The sequence below is a fragment of the Sardina pilchardus genome, chromosome 9 (assembly GCF_963854185.1).
Source record: "Sardina pilchardus chromosome 9, fSarPil1.1, whole genome shotgun sequence".
In the NCBI taxonomy this organism is placed as follows: domain Eukaryota; kingdom Metazoa; phylum Chordata; class Actinopteri; order Clupeiformes; family Clupeidae; genus Sardina; species Sardina pilchardus.
The window spans coordinates 21,829,994-21,841,425 of NC_085002.1; the positions used below are offsets into that span (position 1 = coordinate 21,829,994).

The 11,432-nt window shown below is 47.4% G+C and overlaps 1 protein-coding gene across 6 annotated transcripts in view; it reads left to right on the top strand.

The window, feature by feature from the left end:
- Window positions 1–9,055, top strand: part of LOC134093059 (transcription factor SOX-13-like) — a 26,636-nt gene extending 17,581 nt beyond the window's left edge. For 3 of the 6 annotated variants that reach the window (XM_062546343.1, XM_062546337.1, XM_062546339.1), the window contains 8 exons: window positions 385–499; window positions 1,395–1,471; window positions 2,080–2,233; window positions 4,232–4,332; window positions 5,698–5,833; window positions 6,808–6,975; window positions 8,297–8,516; window positions 8,597–9,055. In XM_062546343.1, coding sequence (XP_062402327.1) covers window positions 385–499; window positions 1,395–1,471; window positions 2,080–2,233; window positions 4,232–4,332; window positions 5,698–5,833; window positions 6,808–6,975; window positions 8,297–8,516; window positions 8,597–9,002 — 1,377 coding nt within the window. In that variant the 3' untranslated portion in view covers window positions 9,003–9,055. The remainder of the gene's footprint in view (window positions 1–384; window positions 500–1,394; window positions 1,472–2,079; window positions 2,234–4,231; window positions 4,333–5,697; window positions 5,834–6,807; window positions 6,976–8,296; window positions 8,517–8,596) is intronic. The other 3 variants (XM_062546340.1, XM_062546341.1, XM_062546338.1) reach the window with 3 other exon arrangements.
- The last annotated feature ends 2,377 nt before the right edge of the window (window positions 9,056–11,432 follow it).

Here is an 11,432-nt window from a genome sequence, read left to right on the forward strand (position 1 = left end):
TTTCCTACAGATGCTCAGATTATAAGCAAATCATTTGTCTGACTCTTTGTCAGTGACCATTTCTGGTTAAGGATTGGGGTTGGGGTTGGGGTTGGTTAAGGGCGATTTTCAACAACATTTTTTAATTTCAATAATCCTTTTGTAGTAGTAGGACTATCCGGCTTCATTATCGGCCATGTGCCTGTACTCGGATCTAATTGCACACACAAAGGAATGATGTCCGTAGTTGTTTCTTTCTAATTGCATAGTGGAAGTAATGATGTTGGAGGCTGTTTGTTTGTAGTTGTATGTAGTAAGACATGATGTTATTGGCTGTTTGACGAGCTTTGAGGGAGATCTGAGTGTGTGTTTGTGTGTGTGTGTGTGGTGTGCTGTCTGCCTCAGCAGGTGAACATGCCCTACGTCATGATCCCTGCCTTCCATCCCAGCGCCCAGCAAATGTCCGTCACCTCTGAGGCCCAAATGGGCCTACCCATCCAACCCATCCCCTGCAAGCCAGGTGACTATGGGTGCATTCTCACACACACACACACACACACACACACACACACACACACACACACACACACACACACACACACACACACTATGGATATTGTGCTACTCATCCATTAACGCTAAGAGATCACAGTCAAAACTGTTGTTCAGGTTGCCTAATGTTCTGCATTCTTGTGATCGTTTTGGGGCTTTCAAGAAATGTGTGTTCTGTATGTTCTACTGTAAATGTTCTCTAACAGAGTTATGATTTGTACATTCATGGTCATTTGTTAATATGAATGGCATTTGATATTGTTATTATTATTATTATTGATAGTTATTATTATTATTATTATTCTTTAAAATTTTCCTGAAACTTATTTTTGCTAATACTGTAGTGTTTATCTACTGTAAGTCTTTTTTGACAAAAGGGTACAAAGCGGCCAGATGGGCATCAACACACACAGAGACATGTGCCCACACACGTCCACACACACACAGATACAGATAGATACAGACAGACACAGAGGGGTTCCGCAAGACAGCCCAAGGTCACCTCCATGATTGTGTATTTGTATATTGTCGCTCTTATTGTTGCCACAATACAGATTATTTGCATCGGATCCGTCTCTCGCTCAGTAGTAATGTTTCATTGAAGTTTGTCCCTATGTGAGTGTTTCTTTGAAGTTTGTCCCTACGCTTGTTTATTTCCGTCCGTCTCTCTGTGTTTGTGTGTATATACGCCATAAGTACGTTTGTTGGTTTTGCTTAAATAGGTTTGTCGTAGATCCTTTTCTCAGAATCGATTACTCTTTTTAGTAATCATTTGTTTGCATTTGCATTAAGGAAATGAGTGGCTTGTGCGTGTTGAGTGATGATGTGTCTCTCTCTCTCTCTCTCTCTCTCTCTCTCTGTAGTGGAGTACCCCATGCCTCTTCTCCCAAGCCCACACCCCGCGTCCATGAAACGGTCCAGTGGCACAGCGTTTCGACAGGTAGCCTATCCATGCTCTCATTGATCTGTTCGACAGGTAGCCTATCCATGCTCTCATTGATCTGATCGACAGGTAGCCTATCCATGCTCTCATTGATCTGATTGACAGGTAGCCTATCCATGCTCTCTCATTGATCTGATCGACACTATCCATGCTTTCTCAATGCATCTGATCGAACTTTAAACTGGTGGTAGCACAGCACCATTGTATTGTAGGAAAACCAACGCACACGTGTGTTTCTTGCGAGGTGCTAGTCGCAGGATGCATAAACGTAGATTATAAAGTGGAGGAGACCGCACACTCTTTTGTGCGCACAGCACCATTGATCAGCAGTTGTTGTCATGCCTTATCAGTGGTACTGTTCACGTGTGTGTGTGTGTGTGTGTGTGTGTGTGTGTGTGTGTGTGTGTGTGTGTGTGTGTGTGTGTGTGTGTGTGTGTGTGTGTGTGTGTGTGTGTGTGTGTGTGTGTGTGTGTGTGTGTGTGTGTGTGTGTGTGTGTGTGTGTGTGTGTGTGTGTGTGTGTGTGTGTGTGTGTGTGTGTGTGTGTGTGTGTGATTTTGTTCTCTTTTCACCAACTGAGTTGGATGTTTTTCTCTTTGTGCCGTAGGAGAGCAGCCAGCCTCTGAACCTGACGGCCAAGCCCAAGGGGCTGGACATGGGGAAGACCCCCAGCCCCCAGGCCATGGAGCTGGCCTCTGCACACCTGCAGGGCGGTTACAGGGCCCGAGAGCTCCCACCCAGCCCCCAACGCCTCAGCCTGAGTATGTGCATGAGGCCAACAACACACACATATACGGTCATACTGTACCTTTGGTAGGATGTGAACACACACACATTTACGGTCATACCTTTGGTAGGATCTGAACACACACACATTTGCTGTCATACTTTTGGTAGAATTTGAACACTGGGGGAGAATTACAGATGCAAGCCTCTTGCAGGTTTTGACAGTTGGAATGAAACAATACGGAATGCGCACACACGCGCACACACACACACACACACACACACACACACACACACACACACACACACACACACACACACACACACACACACACACACACACACACACACACACACACACACACATATTTTGCTTGTGTGTAATGGTGTGGTATGCTTTAAGGAAGTATTATTGTCTGATTGTAGTCTTTGGGATTTACCCTTAAAAGTTTAGCATGTTGTTTTGTAAGTAAATGTTTTGAATAAGTGGCCTAGATTTGGAGGAAAACGTGGTTTTTCCAGTTAGATCACAAGAATAACATTCCGTTGTCTGCATCTATGGAATGGAATTTACATTGGGTTATTACAAAGTCACAGTGACACTTAAGACAGAATACGCACAAGCAAATCTTTGTGCGTTCTCACTCCATTTCACATACGTCATATTCACTCAGAACACTGCTTTCTTTCTGTTTCATGTTTGAGAAGAGGTTGTAGTGAACATACCTCTGGAAGAAAAGCTTCCCGGCAACAGTTGCAAGGTTCATGTGTGTGTGTGTGTGTGTGTGTGTGTGTGTGTGTGTGTGTGTGTGTGTGTGTGTGAAGCCAAAATCCTCTGTCAGTCTTGCTATAGTGCTCCCGAGCCAAACCACAGCTTTTTTTGTGTTTGTAATTACTGGTGTGACATTTGTGATGGTATGCAAATGAATGTTGCTAACACACCACCTGTAGAAGGATATACTGTATGCGTCCACTCTCACTGCCATCAGTGAGGCGATTCCAGCGATAGCCAGACGTCTGTCTGTCTGGCTCATGTGTAGTGTTATGGTTAGTGTATGACTGGTGTACAGCGGTAGCCATTGTGTAGTTGCCGTTCGGCCCCTCACCAGCCCTTTGCCCCGATCACCACCCCCCACCCACTCCCTTGGCACGCCGATCAGTGGGTGCCCGCCTGCCTGCCTCCCTCCCTCCCTACCAGCCTGTGCCGACAAACCTGTTCCCAGCGCTGCCCGGAGGGGCCAACAGGCCCTCGGAGAATGTGTCGCCACCTCCTTATGCGCCCTCCTCCTCCTCCGCGCTAAGCTCCTTCAAGCCTCCAGGCCCTCTGTCTCTCTTTTTGTCTCTATCATGCTCTTTCTCTTTCCTGTATTTCTTTCCCTCTCTCTCCCTCTCTCTCTCTCTCTCTCTCCCTTGCTCCCCCCTCCCTTTACACAGTATCTCTCTCTTTCACTGCCTCTCTCTCTCTTTCTCTCTCTCGCTCCCTCCTCCCTTTACTCAGTATCTCTCTCTTTCACTGCCTCTCTCTCTCTTTCTCTCTCTCTCTCTTCCCCCCTCCCTTTACTCAGTATCTCTCTCTTTCACTGCCTCTCCCTGTCTTTCTTTCTCTTTCAGTACATAGGCACGTCCAAGCCCAAGGGGTTCTGCCCCCCCTCACACTCCCTCCCTCCGTCCCTCACTCGAGTCCTTTCTCTCACTGGCTTTCTTTTATTATTCCCCTGGCACTTAAAGTCCAGACATGTCTTTATTTTCATTCTATTTCTGTCTCCATCCTTTCTTTCTTTTCTTTCTTTTTTCTTTCTCTTTCTTTCTTTCTTTCTTTCTTTCTGTCCTTTTTATTCTTTCTCCCTCTTTATTTCTTTCTTTCTTTCTTTCTGTCTTTCTGTCTTTCTTCCTTTCTTTTTTTCTTTCTCTGTAGCTTTTGTTTGCTCTTAACAAAGCCATCCTCTCAAGAGAACACTTGAGCCCTTACATCAAACTCTCTCTCTCTCTCTCTTTCTCTCTCTCTCTCCCTCTCTCTCTCTCTCCATCCTCAGACTTCTTGGGAGAGGGGGACGTGGTGACACAGGCAATCCAGGAGGCGCAGCAGCTGCTCAGGGGTCAGAGGGAGCGGGAGAGGGACGGCACGACCAGGCCGGTGAGTCAACGACTTAAAAAGGCCCGACAGTGGCCTTCACACCCTCTCTCTCACACACACACACACACACAGAGAGACAGACACACACACACACACACACACACACACAGACACAGACAAACACACTCACATACCCCAAGACTTCACATGTTAGAGTGGAGGCTCCTTGAGGGCACCTGGGGCTGAATGTTTGTCACCAGGCCTCTGTTCGTACTTGAAAGCTGAGACCCCCCCCTCCCCATCTCTCCCCTCACAGGCCTCAGAGCCTTACCCAACACACACACACACACACACACACACACACCACACACATACACACACACACACACACACACACTGAATCCATAGCCCCTCCACTACACAATCACACCACATCCACCTACACAATCATACCACATCCACCCACACACACACTCACACCTACACACCCACACACCCAAACACTCTCACACCTACCTATCCCTAACACCCACACACACACACCTCAAGTGTACAATAAATGCACACCCCCAACTGTCATGTACAGTACACATGATCAGGCACCCTCACATATATATTCACACTCACACTCACACAAAAATACTCACTCAAGATGTAAATACACCAATAGTGAAGCACACATCATATATACATGCTCATACATGCTCGCACTCGCGCACACACACACACACACACACACACACACACACACACACACACACACACACATTTCCGCACTACTAACAGCCCACACAGACTGCCGGGCTCCTGTTTGATGTACAGACACCTGTTAGCTGCTACCCTGTCAGTGCATGCTGCTACAGTAGCAGCCCGCAGATAATATGCCAGTTATTTCCTCTCCTTTGTCAGAAATAGCATTGTGAATCTTTTTGTCTCTGGCCATTTTTCCCCTTCTCTTTGTGGGGCTACTGTACCAACACTTCAGATTCACAGGCACAATTGTACAGCTTCCTCTGCCACTATTTGCATTGCACTTTCACATAGCTTCACAGTGTAGTCCTCATTTCCATGTTATGAAAGTTGGAATCATTGTCGGTATCAACAGGGTATCTGCTGTCAATATTGTGCCTGTAGCTTGATTTGATAAAGCATGCTAATGGCAGGACCAGCTGAAATGCTGATGTGATGATGCTTATTGGATTACAGTGCATAATGTGTATTATGTGTATATATATACTAGTAGAGGGGAGCACCGTATGGAAATTCCTGCCTGTGCCCATATGTGTGTGAGAATGTAAGGGGTAAACATGCCCTCTCTTGTATAGCTATATAAAGTTTTGTGGCTTGCGATGTGTGTGTGTGTGTGTGTGTGTGTGTGTTTGTGTGCGCGTGTGTGGTCATCTTGTGATCCTGCATGTTTTAAAGCACGTGCTGAAAGTCGCCCTCGGTGCCTGTTTCCAGGGCGATTACAAGGAAGGGTCACGGGGTGGGCGTCTGACCCCGTCGGAGCGGCCCGAGGAACGACAGGTGCGGGACGACCTCATGGGCAGTGACTCTGAAGGTATGGGCCATCAAACACACCTGCCACCTGCCCCCCCCCCCTTTTACTTTAAACAGTCCCTCTCTCTCTCCCTCCTTGGCTTCTGTGGCTAGACATTCCTTTGGGTCTCTAAGGGTGTGTGTGTGTGTGTGCACGTGATGTTTAGTTGCATGGTGATCAACAGCGGCTGTGGCACAGACATTATAGCACCGTGTTATTGTTGCTTGTTTCTGATTCGCTTCAGTGTCTCATGGTTTCCAGGACTCTGTAAAAACTTAGATCATAATTTTGTTACGTCATCGAGATATACAACTGCCTTTGCAAACGTTTGATAAATGCAATTATATGATTTTGCTGAAGAAGAGCAGAGAGGCAGATATAGTGTAGATTAGACACTAACAACTTCGGTGCCTTTTCTATGCGGACATCAGTAGCTGCTTTCAGATCTAGGTGTGAGTCCGCATGTTCTGCGGATGTCAAACGGTTGGGCCGTATATCTGAACAACATAACCGCACTTAGCTGTCTGTTATAAAACTCCTCTCCTAGTATTTCCGATGTAAATGAGCTTGTGCGAAGCGAAGAACATGCGGAGATGTTCTTGTGTTCGACCACTTTCAACCAGTTCAATCACACAGAGATTCTGTTCATGTACGGCGGTGTCATTCACACATGGGCGCATAATGTCGGCATGGTAGCATCATATCTGAATCACCTGAAGGGTTGGACCTTTGTTTGGCAAAGATCAACATATATACTGCAGAGTGTGAAAGCAAAGATCAACATATACTGCAGAGTGTGAAAGCAGCTACTGTGTTTTCGTTAGACTGAATGTATAATGTATCTTCCTTATAGTGTTTAATAATTAATACTTCTAAGGTTCTAGATGGGAATCAAGACCAGATAAACTGATGCAATATGTACTTATATAAGAATATAGGAATGATAATAATTACTGTCCGTTAATGTTGGCATTTGTGCGTGTGTCCTTCCTCAGGGACGATGTCCATGTCTGGCCTGGTGGGGATGGGGGAGAGTCGGACGGCCCCCTCCGGACACATCAAGCGGCCCATGAACGCCTTCATGGTGTGGGCCAAAGACGAGCGGCGCCGCATTCTGCAGGCCTGCCCCGACATGCACAACTCCAGCATCAGCAAGATCCTGGGTGAGTGAGACAGCACAGGACAGGAGGGGCCTGCTTCACACAGCAGTCAGTCAGTCAGACAGACAGACAGACAGACAGACAGACAGACAGACAGACAGACAGACAGACAGACAGACAGACAGACAGACAGACAGACAGACAGACAGACAGACAGACAGACAGACAGACAGACAGACAGACAGACAGACAGACAGACAGACAGACAGACAGACAGACAGACAGACAGACAGGTAGAGAATTCATAGACGGCTGGGTGGGTGGCCAAATCAGGATTAACGGACGAGATTGACAGATTGATAGGTAGACAAGGTTGAAAGACAGGTTAGCTCGATTCCACAGAAGCTAATGGATACACTTGCACCAACACAGACACACATGCACACACATGCACTCACATATAAAACCATTATCTGTCTGGATTGCTATTTATTTATTTATTTTATTTATTTGTATTTATTTTCAGAAAATTAATCAAATAAGAGTTTGATAACTCTTGATTATCTGTACTGATTAAAAAAATAAATGAATACATAAATATACATTTATCCATAAGCTCAGCATATTCGGGCAGAAACATTTGTAGTCTGTGTGTGTGTGTGTGTGTGTGTTTGGGGTGTGTCACCTGCTGATCCTGTGGCCCAGGCCAGTGCGGGGCAGGAGCTGCCACCTGCCTCCACAGCAGCAGGAAAACACCCCTCCTCCTCCTCCTCTTCCACCCCCACCTCATCCACCCTCGCCTTCCTCCCTCCTCCTTTTCCTCTGAGAAAACACTCGCATTCCTTTCCATTGTGCTCTGCTTAAAATACTCACGCTACATGCCCAGTCCCTTCTTTCGCCTCCAAATCTTGGTGTGTGTGTGTTCGTGTGTGTGTGTGTGTGTGTGTGTGTGTGTGTGTTCGTGTGTGTGTGTGTCATTCTCTCTTGCTCTCAATCTCTTCATTTCAGTCCCTTCCTCTCCCTCTCTCCTTTCTATCATTCCTTCAATCTTTTTTGTCTTTTTTGTTCCACATCATTTCCCCCCCCCCGCTCTCCTCCTTCTGTCCTCCTTCCACATATCTCTCTCTGACCAGGCTGCTGCTGCTGCTACATGGCTATGCTATGGCATGTGGCATGTGACTAGATGTATCTCAGTGGTGTATCTCCTGCTCTTTGGGTCTGGGATCACCTGCTGTCCTCTCCTTCTCTCTCTCTCTCCCTCTCTCTCCCTCTCTCTTTCTCTCTCTCTCTCTCTGTCTCTCTGTCTCTCTCTCTGCCCCCCCCCCCCCCAAACACACACACACACACACCTCTAACCTCTGCGACTCTCTGTCTCCCCCTGCAGGCACGCGCTGGAAGTCCATGTCCAACCAGGAGAAGCAGCCGTACTACGAGGAGCAGGCGCGGCTGAGCCGCCAGCACCTGGAGCGCTACCCCGACTACAAGTACAAGCCACGGCCCAAGCGCACCTGCATCGTGGAGGGCCGGCGGCTGCGCGTGGGCGAGTACAAGGCCATGATGAAGAGCCGGCGGCAGGAGCAGCACCGCACCGCCTACTCCACCAGGTACGCGTCCGCCAACCCACCCCTGATTCTGATTCTGATTCTGTTTCTAGTTCTAATTCTCTTCTCTTCTCTCCCGACAGCCAGCTAGAGCCGGCGCTCCACTACCCGGCGGCGTCCAGCGACGCTCCGTACACCGGCACGCCCGTCTCCCTGGCGTCGCTGCCGCTCCACTCGGCCCTGCTGGAGCACTACCTGCCCCCCCGGAGCCTGGAGGCGGTGCAGGCGCAGGTGCAGGCCCAGGCCCAGGCGCAGGCCCAAGCGCAGGCCCAGGCCCAGGGCCGAGACGCCATGGGCCTGGCGGACGCGGCGCAGCGGGACAGAGAGAGGGAGCGGGACAGAGAGAGGGAGAGGGAGAGGGAGCGGGAGAGAGAGCGGGAGAGAGAGCGGGAGCGGGCGCGAGAGGCCCAGAGGCAGCCCTACAGCGAGGGAGACGACAGCGACACGGGCGAGCGCAGCGAGGGAGAGCTGGTGGTGCTCACTGACTGAAACCGTCTGTGCGTGTGTGTGTCTGTGTGTGTCTGTGTGTGTCTGTGTGTGTCTGTGTGGCCGAGGGGAGCAGGGAGGGAGGGGGGGGTGGGAGTTCAGGGAGAGGGGGTCATTTGGTGTTAATTCATGTGTGTTTATGTGTGTTTATGTTTGTTTATGTTTTTGTGCATGTGTGTTCTGATGTTTTTTGTAAGGTCTCCCTCAAAAGAAAAGACTCTTGTGTAATATGCATTCATAGATACACGGGGGCCCTTAAAGGATTTTGGCATTCGTAGGCTGAGATCAGTCATGGTGAGAGTTATCCAGATGCTGTGTAGATGTCCTCGATAGCTGATTGGCCAGTTTTAGACGGAACAAGGGCCAGGCCTGTTCTAGGGTCAGTTAATCCTTCGGAGATCTCCCTGCTGCGCTGGTATGTGAAAGAAAACTATATAAGCTTCAGTCGGTGAGAAGCTGTTGCAGTAATAAATTTATATTTATCAGTTATTATCATACACAACACCACTTCCTCAAAAATGGCACACTTCAACAAGCACACACACACACACACACACACACACGCACGAACATTCACTGACATAACCCCTTCATTCTCAAAATGTGACACAACTGCAGCCAAGGTCATGAAACCTCCCACCATAACCACCATTTCAACCACCCTTCTGGCACTTCTCTCTCTCCAACGTGCACTGACAGTAAACTGTCACTCTGCCGTGTATTGAAAACCAAGATCACCCAGGTGCAGCTTACATAAAGTATCTCAGATAGAGGGGCACACACAGTAGCCAGCTTTGAAGGTTCTCTTTATAATATGTCCAGATTTATCAAAATATCCCCCGTTGAGGCTGGTGTAATATTTTTGTTTGTGCTTTTTTTTTTCAAATTCATTTGTTTTTAAAATGCTGATTTTTAATGCAAAATAATGGAATTTGACATTGGTTTTTATAATATCTGTTGTAAACATTAAGGTTAACATTAGTGTTTTTATTAAGCTGTTTTGTCGTTTGTTTGTTTGTGTGTTTGTTTGTATGTATGTATGTATGCATTGTTTGGAAAGTACAGAGAATTGACTGTATTTTTTGTGGTAGAATAATACCATCTGTATGTGAGCCAGTTCAGTCTACAAGGCAAAAAGGGATGAGTCATCTTTCATCTGAGGAGTGCTCATCCAAATATGGACAAGCCTCTGGCTCTGGTTTAAGCCTAGCTACAAGCTAAAGTATTTGTAAAGAGTTAGTCTGGGATAAGAGCTGAGAGCTGTTGCCTAAGCGTCAGGTGGCAGAACAGAGCTCTGTGCTTTTCGGGCAATGACTCTTCTGTTTCAGTGCCATTGCCAAACCGCACCTCTGCTGTTTTGAGATCAGTGGGACTCGATCCAATCCCGACCTCACAGAATGTGCAGCACTGATCAGAAGCTGATCGGCACGTTGTCTGTCCGGCAAGGAAGGGAAGTCCCCCCCGTCCCCCCGTCCCCCCCACTTCCCAGTGGCATGCTCCTGTTGGCTGTATCTGCAAGCTCTTTGCCTGGCGTGGTGCTTGTGTGCTCCTTGTGTACTCAGTGTAGACACTGAGGCGCTGCAGAATGGCTTCATCACCTGCTGGTTGGCACATTCATGAAATTGTGTTTTTTTTGTTGTTTTTTTTCTTGCACTGATTTTGATTGAGGGGAGTCTGGTGAAATGTAGGGGCTGGGTGGGGGTGGGGTGGGGTGGGGGGTTAGACCTCCTGGTCTCCTGCTGTGGGGCGGGGGCTGCACTTGATGTGTTGCTATGCTATGCTGTGTCTGCATCAGGCCATCAGCGAAGGGGGGAGAGAGAGCTCCGGTTAGACCCACTGGTGTGTGTGTGTGTGCGTGCGTGCGTGCGTGCGTGCGTGCGTGCGTGCGTGCGTGCGTGCGTGCGTGCGTGTGTGTGTGTGTGCGAGCATGCGTGTATCTGTGTGTCTGTTTTGTGTCAGTTAGGTCTTCTCATCTTCCTCGGCCACTTTGATTGTCTCTTCACATCCCCCCCGAAGTTGTGTGTCACATATATAGATTAGTTTCTGTACATGCTGCAGTAAAACTGAAATAACACCTAGTTCAGAGTTAGCAGAGTTTAAAGATAAAAATTATAACGATTTTTTTTTTTTTTTTTTTTTTAAGCATCAGAAAATGTTAAATCAGGCATTTGAAGAAAAATGTGCTGGGATATATGTGTTGGCACCTCATAAAGTAGCTGTACTGTATAGGGAGTTGATATATGAAGACCTTTTTCTTATTTGTAAAATTTGGTCAAGTAAAACCCCCTGTCCTGATCGCTGTTGTAGCACCTGCTGTTGTATATAATAGAACAGACTTTATTTTGTTTATAAAGCTGTAATTTAAAAGTTGTAAATTTTTCAGTAATTTTTTCTCTCTCAGAGGTTTGTGGTTTGTTTTTGAAATATTATAAT